We start from the raw sequence: 13,720 nt of genomic DNA on the forward strand, positions 1-13,720 counted from the left end.
GAGAACTGGTGGACCCGGTCCACTTTCTTGATCTGACGTGACTTCCTTTGCTGTTTGCCTTCTTGGTTTGGGAGAGGAGGCAGCAGGGGGACGGGACGACGACACGCAGCCTGTTTGGTGTTCCTATGGTGACACCTGGTGTTGTTTTTCAGTTAATGATTTGTGAGTGCTTGGCTACTTCCTTTGCCTTAAAAGTGGTTTTCGTGTCGGGCTTGAAAGGGAAAAATAATTTGTCGGGGTTATTTATTAGCTTCATAATGACATCAGCTGGGCTCTGCCTGACTTTAGCACTCGAAATTACGTCAGGCGGTGGCTGCCTGACGAACCCCCAGTCCTGTCCAGCTGTACCCCTGAAGAGTCAGCGGTTGTGTTTATCCCCCTCTTGCTCACCCACAGTGGGTGTGCATGTGCACGTTGCGCAAACATGTGCGTGCATACTTGCTTAAGCTGACTCGACGCTTCATCAAAACCGTGCTGGACTGCGCCACTTGGCACATTGCCTCACGATTCCCAACCCTGGATCTCCGTGCTGTTGTGATATCAGGCTGTGCCCAAGACCTCTTACATCAGGCTTTGCCTGTCAACTGCGTACAAATAGCTCCCAAATGCCCACCCCAAACGCTCCGGTTATATCCGGCTCGAATGACGTACCTAGCGCAATTGCTTTCAGATTTCCCGTGAAAGGCCTGGGAACAAGTGCTATCCGTTTTCTCCCATTTTTTCTCCTCTTCCACTTTCCACCCCCTCAAGATACCCTCCAAGACGTTGGCCTCTTGACCGCATGGCTCTTTCTGGAATGACGTCATACCTATTGTGTGCGAAACATACAGACCCGTTGACTTTACGCTGCTGAGTGTTACACGCAGACCAGTTCTATTGGACGGCGCCTGTTCTCCACTCCGCTTGACCCACATACCAGAATTTCATCTGACAGATCCTCATAGGCGTACAACACTCATTTTCCTTGACGTTTTCCCGTCGTGCATAGGAATGTGTCTTCCCCACACACCCCAGCCTACACCTGAGACACGAATCGTGTTCCATCTGAGACAGGGCGAGGGTGACAGATCGCATCTCCATCTTCAGTTACCCCCAGCTGTAATATTGACTCTCACGTGCAAGTAGCTCCAGTTTCTGACGTGCGCACGCGCACCCCAGTTGCAGCAGCCCATGCCTTCAAGTGATCCTTGTGCCCCGATCCGCTACGCAGCAAGGGTTTTTCTGTCTGAATATAGCAGGCAGTGTCTCTCCAGAGGCTGTGGCCTCCTTTTCCTTGGCAGCTAGAAAGCTCCAACTCACCCACCCCCCGCCCCCACCCCGGCGGCCTTGCTGCATTCTTCTGGTGTTAAGCTTGGGAGGTGGATGCTTAACACAACACAGTCGGCTGTACTGAGATCACAGGCTCTCCGGAAATGGAAGGGGATCGGGTTCCCTCTGCAGTGCGAGCTCAGAGGCTCAACGCTTGGGTATGAAAAGCTGTAGGCTCTGTTGATTTCGATGGGAAGAGCCTTGTAGGCACTCCTGGGTTCTCTGAAGAGGGGTGTCAGGCAGATGTGAGCCAGGACTTAAGATCCTGTGCTGAAGGGAATTACATTTCGCCTTTAGAAGTAGAATTAGATTAAGGTCTTAGTGGGCAGTCTGCTAAGACAGAAGTACGGATATGCACCCAGGATTTGCTCCTGAAAAATACATCTTGAGAGGTGGGTGGCACCTTGTGTGGGCTTTTCCCCCTTGGCGTAAAATGGCAGGCAGAGGACCAAATATTTTGAACTTCATGGCCATGCTATCTTCCGAACATCTTCACAAACCGGAGCTTCAAGGTCTATAAAAACAGCAATTTTACAAGCTGGTGATATCCTTTATTTATTATTATTTTCTGGATTTTTTATAAGGCTGAATACGAGAACAGTTAGGGATTGATCTATCCTGTACCGTTCAGTCCAGAATTTGCCTTTTAGGAGTGTAGAGCACCCTGCAATTATTTGGTCCCCCCCCCCCCAATAATACAAATATATCTGAACGTGAACATTTTTTGCATGCACAGCCTATTCAGGTATGGGACACACATTAATTTTTATTCTGCAAACATGGATAATGTTGATTTTTCATGACTTTGGGGGTGTAAAATGGGTGCAACTATTCTGTAAAATGTCAGGCAGAACATTTGAAGGAAAGATGTTGAAAGCATTTTTTTCTACTGTTGAGTGATGCCAAGGAAATATTCTAGCATTTAAAAAATGCAGCGGGGATTGTTTTCATTCTTCTAGCTCAGCCTCATTTAAGGATTTAGAGTAACAGGAACTGTACTTAAGGGAAGTCCCGGGTGATGCTGCTTTGGCCTGGTTTGCACATAACACTAACCTATGGCTTATTTAAAGTATGGTTTGTTGCCCTACCCAGGGTTTGTCTGGCAATGATGAAATAAACCATATTTTATTTTCTCAGTCACTGGGTTGTTTGTTTCTCTCCTCCTTTGCCCACTTCCTCCCTGTCTCCCAACTGCCTTTGCAGCACTGGCATGTAAAAAGGATGGGGGTTTGGATCACTCTTGCTCACTGCCTCTGTAGACTGGTGAAACAACCTATGAAGAACCCACAATTCTGGGTTTGCACAAAATGAAAACCCATGGTTTAAACAACCCACATTTCACAACGACGAACTATGGCTTCTCTTCACTCATTGTTTGTAGTTAACAGCCCATAGTTCCAGGTTCACATGTAATGACAACCTGCAATTCAACAAACCATGGTTAACTAAACCATGGTTTGTCATTATGTGCAAACCAGATTTTTCTGTAATATTTGACAGAAGGGAAACTGAAGTTGTCAATACTCCAAAAGGGTTTTCTTCTTCAGTGGGGTAAGGATTTGAGGACATGGAATTTGAATTCCTGATAATCTCAGTTTTCCTACTTTTTAAAAGCACCATTTTGGTTCTCATGAATAAGGAAAGATACTTGAAGCCATGCTGGCAGTTTATTGGGGGGGGGGAGCAGTGCCCATTTTGCCCTTCCCTTGAATCCTGTGGTCCTTTTTTCTGACCCATATACCCATCATGCTTCAGCCCCTCATATCCCTCCTAACCTGTGAATGACTCTGCCTGCCCACTGCCCACTTCTTGCCCCTTCTGTAAAATCCCAAATTGACCAAGTTGTGTGAAATAAAGCTGCACACATTTTATTGGTCTGCGTACAAGGCACGGGTTTTCTAGCTGCAGAGAGAAGCCAGGAAGGGTGCGGGAGGCACAGATAAAAGGTTTAGATGTGGGGTGATGCATTGCCTCTTTCTTCCCCCCTGCAGAGGGTCCTGCTCAGGCGAGTTTGGAGGCCACACCTTGACGAACAGCGACACAGAAACCCAGTAGATGTGGCCAGCTTGTCCAGGTAAGGCCAATTCCACCCCCCCCTTCCTTCGCCTTGGCTCCCCTCCGGGTCTTGCATCCATGTGACCCTCCTGGTTTGGTGGTCTGCCCTGCTTTGGGTCTGGATGGAAATGGAGCCTGCTTCCAGACCCACGGCATTTTCCTGTCCTGGTCTCCATAGCAACAGTGCCTGTATCTAGGCCAGTCACCACCTCCTTGCTGGTGTCTCTAAGGGGAGGCCTCGATCTAGGCCAGGCCCTACTTCGAGTTCTGGTCCCCATGGCAACCGCCATTGGATCTGGCCACCTCCGGTTGCCCAGGTGTCCATCACAGCACAGGCTCAGCGCGGCTCTTCTAGAGCCTCCGCTTTGGCCTTCTTCTAGAACTTTCTGTTTGGCTCGTCGTTTTTATTTAATTTTTTTTTCCTCCCTAACCTGCCCTGCCCCCCCAAAATTCTTAAAACCCACGTCTTCTCAGTAGTCTTGACTATACCATTTGTTTCTCCAGGGAAACTGAGCTGGACTGGGATTACCTGAGGCCTACCTACTCTAGAGCCTTGTCCGGTTGCCATAGCAACATAGCATCTCGACCCTTTCTTTCTTCTTAACATATTTCACATGTGGGGATCTCTACTATCTGTTGCCCTATTTTACAGGCCTCCCTATATTAGGGTGACCATATGAAAAGGAGGACCAGGCTCTTATATCTTTAACAGTTGCATAGAAAAGAGAATTCCAGCAGATGCCATGCACCTGGTAAAATCCCCTCTTCATCACAACAGTTAAAGCTGCAGGAGCCCTGCCCTCTTTTGTATCTGGTCACTCTAGTATGGGTCCTGCAGCTTTAGCTGTTGTGATGAAGAGGGAATTTCACCACCTGCTGAAATGCCCTTTTCTTTGCAACTGTTAAAGATACAGGTGCCCGGTCCTCCTTTCCATATGGTCACCCTACCTTATCCCTTGTGACTGAATTGAGGCCTCTGAGTGGCTCTTTATTGAACTTCAGATCATCCCTGAAGGCATTAATAGGGTAAAAAAGAAAAGAAAAAGGCAGTAATAGTGCTTTTACCATATTACTGCTTTTCCAGGCCCTCAGATTGCTTTAGCAATCACTAGGCCTGCTGTTTCTCTCTTCCCGAGAGGTTTCTTTTTTCCAGGTCTGCAACCTGAATTTGCAACCTCTTTTGAGCCCCCAAAGTGAACATAGAGTTAAATAGGCAAAACCAGGTCTCTGCTCCCTAGGAACTTACAGCCTAAAAATGTTATTGAGAAGAAACTGCGCAAATTGAATATATCATGTGGGACGAAGAGGACATATTAGAAAGTTCTGAGTCCCGCCAGGGTCTTGCTCACTCGGTGTTGTGAGGCACACGGTTCTGGGGGCCATGTATTGTTGGTTGTAGTTATTTAGGGTGACCGTATGGAAAGGAGAATAGGGCTCCTGTATCTTTTAACAGTTGCATAGAAAAGGGAATTTTGGCAGGTGTCATTTGTATATATGGAGAACCTGGTGAAATTCCCTCTTCATCACAGCAGTGAAAGCTGCAGGAGCTATATTAGAGTGACCAGATACAAAAGAGGGCAGGGCTCCTGCAGCTTTCACTGTTGTGATGAAGAGGGAATTTCACCAGGTGCTGCGTGCATACAAATGACACCTGCTGAAATTCCCCTTTCTATGCAACTATTAAAGATGCTGGAGCCCTGTCCTCCTTTCCATATGGTCACCGTACAGTTATTACTGATCCATTTCTGTAGCAATGTAGGATGACTATGGGGGTAGGTATTGGGTGAAAAGGCCTTCTCAACTCTTTCCAAACCCCACCTCGCAAACACTCTTTGGTAGACTGCTACTCTGCCCATTTTTCAGATGGGGAAAACTGAGGCAGGAAGTGGAGTAATGAGTTTTGAGGCAGCGACAATAGCTAGGGCTCACATTTCTCACATAGAATCATAGAATAGCAGAGTTGGAAGGGACCTACACGGCCATCAAGTCCAACCCCCTGCTCAATGCAGGAATCTACCCTAAAGCATCCCTGACAGATGGTTGTCCAGCTGCCTCTTGAAGGCCTCTAGTTTTCCTAAACCTGCACATGTAAATTGCATTCACCTGCACCAAATCCACCCGCATCTAGGATGAGAAGACAAGGCTGGGCCTAGTTTCCTACCCTTCCTCCATGTTGTGTGGAGAAAGATAGATATTTTCCTATTTTATCCTTGCAACAACAGCCCTGTGAAATGGTTTCGACTGAGAAAGCGACTGATTGGCCCAGGGTCGTCCAGTGAGCGCAGCATAGCTCAGTGGGGATTTGAACCCAGGTCTCCCCAGTCCAGCTGTCTGATTGGCAGAATCTACATTTTAGGGGATGAGGGATTTAGTAAACAGTGTCAAAATTCGTAGGAACCTGCGTCAAACGTTGTACTTACCTGCGGGTATTGCTTTTCCTAATGGGCAGCGTCTCGAGTCACGGAATAAGGCAGCCTTTCTACTTTTTTGAAGAATGCGGATCGACACGCAAGTCAATAGCGTATTTCTGGCACAGGTGACCCTTCCCTTCTCCCCCCCCCTTTCCTGGCCTTGCCTTGCTCTCCCTTGGCGCACGGATCCAGCGCTGCCGCTCCCGCACCCCGCCTGCTGCCTCTCCCTGTGCAATTTGCTGACCTCAGCCTCCGTGACTCACAAGCAACAGAGGCCTGCAGAAATCCATCCTGCCTCTCCTCTTGTTTATGCTCGGCTTGCGTGTCTCCATCATCCTGTCCTTTCTCTCCCCCTACAACCCCCCCCCCATTTCAGAGCCCTGTCCCACCCACCCCATAGGCTGCAGGCAAATGGCAACTTGATTCCCAGAAAACAAACACGCGCGTGCTGTTTCTCTCCCACCTCCTTCCTGGTGTTTATTTCTCGCCACCGGGAAAGGGGGTGGTGGTGTGGGGAGAGCAACCCACTTTTGCTCCTGCCTTCCCATCCTACAGTCGTTTCTTTTTTTGGGGTGGGGGGGGATGCACATTCCACTCCACATTCTGGGTGGAAATTTTTGCAATTTTTTAGCCGATGGGAAGCGGAAGTGTGCCATATGTCTACCAACTGCATACTGAACAGAGCAGCCTTTCCCAAAGTGGTGCCTTTCCAGATGTGTTGGACTTCAACTCCAGCACCAGCACCACCCAGCCAGGCTTGGGGATCCTGGGAATTGTAGTCCGACACATCTGGGGAAGGCTGGAATTAGGGGAACAGATACGGGAGTTCTCCCCTGATCCTGGGGGAATACGTGAGCTCATTCCTCGCTCTTTTAACATTTTCACTTCCATTCCCTAAGCATTCAGTCTTCAGCTTGATCCAGGGCTCAGCCTTGGAACATGTGAAGTAACATGATAAAACGTTCCTCTGGGCATGTCCAGAGTTTGTTTCGCCGCTGAAGGGGTAAAGCACAGCGGGCTCCAATTATTCAGAGACCAACTTGAGTAAACATAGATGGCTCTGTGATAACTTTAGGTTCTCTTGAAAGTGGGACCGGGGGTGGGGTGAGGCGGGGAATCATATTTCCCCCACAATAACCCGGTGATTTGCTAATTCGGAGGTACCGTGGTTTCCAGCCAGATGGATCTTGGGTCACGAAGACAGCTGCAAAGGTCCAAGAGGCTGTTAGTGCCTGGAGAGGAGACCAAAATGGGGGGGTCAGTTGGATTTAGGATCTCTTTGGCATCCACAGGTAACACGCCAGGAAAAAGATCCCATTTTTTAGAATCTCCCCCCCCCCCCCGGGCTCCTGACTCTGCGTTTTGACCTCTTTTTATTTCCTCCACGTTCGCCCCACCGCCGAAGCCCCATATCGTCACAACGCGTTTCGCCCGTCAGTCCCCCCAATCCTCACATCCCTGCTCCCCGTCCCCATCACCGCACGGCCTTTTCCTTCCCTTCCCCCACCTTCTCTTTCTCTCTTCGTCATCCAGGCCTGTTTCCATAGAAACTCCCTTTCCGTTTGGATACTCCCGTCATAGCCAGGAAGGGATATTGTGTGTGCGTGTGTGTGTGTGTGTGTTTGTGTGTGCGAGAAAGCAAAAAAGAGAGAGAGAGAGAGAGAGAGATCCCCTCAAGGAATTGTTCTTGTATTATACACACATGCTCTCTCTCTGTCTCTCTGTCTCTCTCTTTCACACAGACACACACACACACACAATGTGACATTCACAACACACACACCCCCTCCAGTCCCTGTGGCCTGTATGCGCCTCCAGGTTGACGTGAGGTCTGCATACTTCCACCCAGGCCAAAGAAAGCAGAGACGGAAGGAGGGAGGCGTAGGTGTGTGACGGATAAGAAAGAGACAGATAAGGGTGAATGGGTGGGTGGGTGGGCACCACGACTGTCTCCCCCACCTCTTCATATTTCCTCGCCCGCCTCCGTTTCTTGCAGCGGAAGGGCTAGCGCACGGCTTCGGGGACTCGGGCTCAGTGCGGCGGGCCAGGCACGGTGCCAGCCCTTGGCACAAGGCGATGCCAGCCCCAAGGAGCCATCCGGGCGTCTGGGGCAAACGGGCGAGCCGCTTGAACCAGCCTCCGTGCCGGCACGGAGTCGGAAGGGGGGCCGGGCTCCGCTCGGCGGCTGCTAATCCGAGCTGGCACCAGACTTTGTTTCCTTCAGCCATTTTAGGCTGCCAGCCGGGGGAACTCCTTGAGCAAAATGGCTCCCAAAAGGAAGGAAGGGGAAAGTGTGGAAGGGAAGAGGGAGGGAGGGAGGTGCAGCTGCAGACCCTTTTTTGACCAGTGGGAAACCTCTGTCCCATGGACCAATCCAGCCTTCGCCAACCTGGTGCCTGCCGAATGCGTTGGACTACAACTCCCAGCATCCCCCAGCCAGCTGGGAGTTGTAGTCCAAGACGTCCGGCGGCCATCAGGTTGGCGACACCTCCCTTCATCTTGTAGTTTAGGCCAAACACGGCTTTCTTTCTTTCTTTCTTTCTTTCTTTCTTTCTTTCTTTCTTTCTGCCGGCCTTTAACCTCTCCATGCCTGGGCTTGAGCCCTGGCGCTTCTCAGCATGACTCACGTTGATGGCAACCCCCAGTGACCTTTTTGAACTGGCCAGAAGCAGCGTCTGTGGTTCTGAGCCCTGACCCTGGTTCCCAGAGTTTGGCTGCTTCCTGCCCCCCCCCTTCCTACATGAAGCCTTTAGTCTGGGAATGTTTCTAACCACTAGGCTGCCTGCCCAGTTTGGAGACTTTTCCTTTAGCTGTTCCACAGCTTTCCCCCAGAAATGGGGCGTTCTGATGGATGTGCCCTGCTGCACCGTCTGTCCCCAGCTCCCATCTGCTCTGCTTCGACCCTGTTCCTCTTCCCTGGCTTTCAGCTCACACGCAGGTAGGGCTGGAATACTTAGGCCATACTTCCACTTCCTCAAAGTCCTGTGTTTCTGGCTCCCACCTTTCCCTAAAAGTCTCTTCTCCCTTCCCAGGAAACACTGTGCTCGTCCCACCGTCAGGACAAGGGCTACCCTCCACCCAGGGGAACCTTGGATTCTTGATTTCTCCTCCTCCTCCTCCTCCTCCTCCTCCTCCTCCTCCAGGAAACCTGAACCCTCACTCCCCACGCTGAGCCTCAAGGCCATGTGCCTCCCAGAACGCCCTTTGGGTCCCGCTTTCGGCCCTTCAAACTGAGCCGCCTGGATCAAAGCCCCCCATGGCCTGTCCTCCCCCCCTCGATCCCCTCGTCGAGAACCCAGGTGCCATCTTTCCTCTTCCTCTTCTTGCAGATCTGAGAGCGCGCGATGGCTCCTGTCGTGGAGGTCACCGACATCTGCCACCCCAGCTCCCTTCTGGTCCAGTTGAACGAGCAGCGCCTGCGGGGCCAGTTCTGCGACATCACCATCATTGCCGAAGACACAAAGTTCCAGGCCCATAAGAACGTCCTCGCGGCCTCCAGCCCGTACTTCAAGGAGGTGCTCTCGGAGGAGCCGGCCTGTCACCAGCCGAGCCAGATCTTGGAGCTTCCTGACATCCAGGCCGAAATCTTCTCCGACATCCTCAACTTCATCTATAACTCCCGCCTGTCGGTGCCCAGCCCGGCTGCCGCCAAGGAGATCGGCGCCGTTGGCCGTCGCCTGGGCATCTCCCGCTTGGAGAATCTGGATGACCCTTCCTCCGACGCGGAGATGGACGACTGCAGCGTTGCCTCCTCCAGGCTGTGCGGCTCGCCCATAGACCTCACCTGCCCTTCCCGCTTGGCCGAACCTTCCAGCCCGATCTGCTGCCAGGATTTGGCCAAAGCATCCAGCCCCGTGAGGGACACTCGTCCTGACCCCGAAACAGAGACGGCGAAGATCCTCTATAACCTCAGCTCGGTGTCGACTGTGCCGCCGCCGCCTGACCTGGCTTTCATGCTGAAGGGGAGTGTCGGCTGGGACCATGACAACCCTCCCGGGGATCCTTCTGTGGCCGCCAGCAACAACGACGCGGCCGAAGCGCCGGCCTCGTCTTGTTCGTCCCCGTCCGGACCTTCCTTCCCGGCCAGCAGCACCTTCTGCTGCGGAAGCTGCGGCCGTTCCTTCTCCACGTCTTCTGCCCTCAGCCTCCACATGAAGCTCCACCGGACGCGGCGTTCGTTGTCCTGCCGGCACTGCGGAAAGAGCTTCATCCACATCAAGCGACTACAGACACACGAGGTCTTATGCAAAGACGTGGAGAAGTCCGAGGAGGGGGCCCCGACGGGCGAGGCGCTGCCAAACCCCGTGTTGCCTTCCAAGCCGACGCTGACATCTTCCAAGAAGGGCTTGATGTTCCGTCATCGGGGCCTGCCCCGGGTGGACTACATCTCCGACCAAGACCACTTTGTCAAAGTGGTGGACGGCCACATCATCTACTTCTGCACGGTCTGCGAGCGGTCCTATATGACGCTGTCGAGCCTCAAGCGGCACTCCAACGTCCACTCGTGGCGGCGGAAGTACCCGTGCCGGTACTGCGACAAAGTCTTCGCCTTGGCCGAGTACCGCACCAAGCACGAGGTCTGGCACACGGGCGAGCGGCGCTACCAGTGCATCTTCTGCTGGGAGACCTTTGTCACCTACTACAACCTGAAGACCCATCAGAAGGCCTTCCACGGGATCAACCCTGGCCTCATTTCTTCCGAGAAGACTCCCAACGGAGGCTACAAGCCGAAACTCAACGCCCTGAAGCTCTACCGGCTCCTGCCCATGCGGTCCCAAAAGAGGCCCTATAAGACCTACAGCCAAGGGCTGGTGCCGGATAACCTCTTGCTCCCAGCTCAGCCCATCCCCATGACGTTAGGGGACAGCGATTCCTTGGATGGGAACTTGGTCTCCTCTTTGGGTACCGGCGACGTCACGTCCGTCTTCGCCGCCAACAGTGGCTCCTTGGAGCTGGCAGAGGCAGAACGCTTCCAGCGGCAAGAACCAGCGGGCGGCCTGGAGATGCCTGTGCTCGCAGCCGTTGATGAGAAGGCTCCGGCAGACAAGCGGACAGGGCCGTTGAGCGCAGAGGCTCCCTCCGTCATTGCCTACGGGCGTCCGGCCTCTTCGGTGATCGTCCACAGCACTTCAGTGAAGTCGCAGCCCCCCTCGGTGATCACGTACAACAGCAAGTCTTCAGAGGCGCCTTTGGATACAGGGCCTCTGCCGACGGTGTCGCAGCCAACGCCGCCCACAGTGGTGGCCAGACCCATGAAGAAGCAAGTGCTGAAGGAATACATCCAGTCGCAGAAGGCGGATGAGCGGGCCTTGGAAGAGAACGGAGGGGAACACGGGCCCAGGGCCAGGGGGCTACGGGCCGGGCGGACCATGACGTATATGGCCAAGCCGGCCTACGTGGGCACCGCCTCCGAAAGCCGGTCGGCACCGCTCTGCCAGATCACGGTGCGCATCGGCGAAGAGGCCATTGTCAAGCGCCGCATCTCCGAAACAGACCTCATGCTCGACAAAGGCAGCCGCCTCGGGGGAAGGCGCTTTGATTTTGGCCGGGAGCAGAACGGCGAGAAGCCGCCGCCGCTGCCAGCGCCCCACGGCAAGCGTGCCGACAGGGGGTACGCCAACGAGAGCGGCGAGGAGGAGAGTGACCGCGGGGATGCCGAAGACCAGCTCTGGCGGCCCTACTACAGCTACAAGCCCAAACGGAAGGCGTGTGGCGGCGGCGGCAATACCGCGCCGAAGGTGAAGAAGTCGCGGTGGCGGCGGAAGCTGCGTTCGTTGCACTGGATGAAACGGACGGAGAAAGCCGAGGAGGAAGCGGCGGAGGAGGAGGCAGCCATGGAGGAGGCCAGCGTGAGGTCCAGCCAGCCAGCGTCCGCCGAGGTCCCTGGAGGCCTGGGCGGTGGTGCCTCTGAGGGCGAGGGGACGGACCAGCCCCCCAAAGTGGGGAGCGGGCGGGGCTCGGAGTGGAAGCACGAATGCAGCGTCTGCGGCAAACTCTTCTCAGCGCTCAAGAAGCTGAGGAAACACGAGCGGGTTCACGGGCGCATCGGCACGGACGACCGCTCCTCGGCCCCGCTGCCGGCCACTCCTCACCGCGTAGGCCGCAAGCCTTTGGTCAAGTTCGCCTGCGCCCACTGCGTGAAGGTCTGCAAGACTGCCGCGGCGCTGAGCCGCCACATGAAACGGCACGAGGGCCAGCGGCCGGAGCAGGCCCCGCTGCCGGCCCTTACCACGGTCATCGCCTACTCCAAGAAGACCACCGATGCCCCTCCGCCGTCGCCCGTGGTCAAGGAGGAGACCACGCAAGAGATGCAGGTGTCGTCCTCCAGCGGAGAGGCCCCGGCGTGCCACCAGGAAAGGCCGGAAGCGGAGCCTGTGGCGATGGAAACGGCGCCTTACGACGACGGCCCTCCTCTAGCGGCGCCGGGGGCCGAGGGAAACCCGCCACCGCTGGGAGGAAGCGGCTCCCCCTTCCCCGAGGAGCTCGCCGTTCACCCCCCTCCGCCGCTGGAGGCGGCCGCCGGCCTCGCGGAGATGCCTCTGAGTCTGCCCCACTCCCTCCAGGACCCCGTCATCTCGCACACCGGCCTGGTCCAGAAAGAGGTCCTAGCGCCGCAGGAGATGGAGGAGGAGCGCTATCCGGTCCAGGAGTATCCGTTGCCGCTGCTGGTGCCGGGCAGCTGTCGGACCCGGAAGGAGCTGGAGGACAGGCCCTCGTTCCTCGCTTACCCCAGCGCCATCCAGTTCAACGCCATGGGCAAAGCGGGCGGCAGCGACGGGGAGGGCAAGGTGGGCTTCTATCCGGATCCGTACCCGCTCATGTACGGCCATCAGCTCCTGGCCGCCTATCCGTACAACTTCACCCTGCCGGTGGCGTTGAACATGGTCGTGCCGGACGACAAAGGGCAGCCCCTCCCCTTCCTGCCCAGCGTCTTCAGCTACTCCATGAACCCGTGCCGGAGCGAGGCGCACGACGGGGGCGCTGGATCCAACGGGGCCCTGTCCATGGCGGGCGGCGCGGCGCGCGAGAGCAGAGGAGACCCTGCCGCCTCGGACAGGCTGAAGAAAGGAGCCCTTCTGTGAGGGACAAAGGGAGGTTGGTGTGTGTGGGGGGGAAAGGCGCCAGAAATCATAGGGGCGTTGAGGGGGGAGTGAAGTCCGTGGCTGGCGGGGGCTTGGCAAAATCCCCCCCTCTGTTCTGAGTAGGGGGGGGTCTGCGGAGTGCTGTGGCAGAGAGGTGTGAATCCAGAGGTGAGCTGGGCATAGCCACCTGGCCAAATACGTCCGTCCCGCTTCACATCAGGGGCGTATGAAGCGGGGCACATCGTAGGTCAAACTTTTTTTAAAAAATAGCAAAAATAGGTACAGGGTAATTCCTCTTTCCCTCCCCCCCCCAACCACCCTTCCGCCTGTCCTGGTTCCCAAATCCCCTATGAATGTCCTCTTGCTGAATAGACACAGTTAAGAGTGAATTTGCACAACGCAGCCCTTCACTCCCCACCCCACCCCGCCCCACGCCTGGCAGTTCCTCCGTTCCTGCCCGTGTCTCAGTGGCATTCCCTGTTACCTGTGCTGGACACGCAGCGCTGCATGGCACACGGGGTTATTTCTCAGACCCTCCCACCAGGGGGCGCTCCTGGGTTTCTCTTGCCCCTTCCAGCCCCCTCCCCTCCCTCTCCCCCCTTTGCCCCCCCCCCCGCTCCCCTTAGAGCAGCCTTCCTCAACCTGGGGCGCTCCAGATGTGTTGGACTGCACCTCCCAGAATGCCCCAGCCAGGCTGCTCTAAGGGGAGTGGGGTGTGTGTGTCTTGTTCTGCAGAAGTGCCCCCCCCTCACTCTCCCTCCCCGTTTCCTTCTCTCAGCCCCCTCTCCTCCTCCTCCTCCTCCTCCTCCTCCTGCCCCAGAAGTTCAGAGCTCTTGGTTCAGGGCCAGGGCCTCTTTGTTCACT

General features: G+C 55.0%; 1 protein-coding gene across 5 annotated transcripts in view; it reads left to right on the forward strand.

The window, feature by feature from the left end:
• The window catches only part of ZBTB4 (zinc finger and BTB domain containing 4), a 28,322-nt gene extending 14,880 nt beyond the window's left edge, over window positions 1-13,442 (forward strand). For 3 of the 5 annotated variants that reach the window (XM_063138619.1, XM_063138618.1, XM_063138621.1), the window contains exons 2-3: window positions 3,300-3,382; window positions 9,104-13,442. In XM_063138619.1, the coding sequence (XP_062994689.1) occupies window positions 9,119-12,856 (3,738 nt within the window). In that variant the 5' untranslated portion in view covers window positions 3,300-3,382; window positions 9,104-9,118 and the 3' untranslated portion in view covers window positions 12,857-13,442. Of the gene's footprint in view, window positions 1-1,433; window positions 1,467-1,681; window positions 1,701-3,299; window positions 3,383-9,103 lie in introns of those variants that run through there. The other 2 variants (XM_063138620.1, XM_063138622.1) reach the window with 2 other exon arrangements.
• The last annotated feature ends 278 nt before the right edge of the window (window positions 13,443-13,720 follow it).

This window comes from Elgaria multicarinata, chromosome 11 (assembly GCF_023053635.1).
Source record: "Elgaria multicarinata webbii isolate HBS135686 ecotype San Diego chromosome 11, rElgMul1.1.pri, whole genome shotgun sequence".
Taxonomy (NCBI): domain Eukaryota; kingdom Metazoa; phylum Chordata; class Lepidosauria; order Squamata; family Anguidae; genus Elgaria; species Elgaria multicarinata.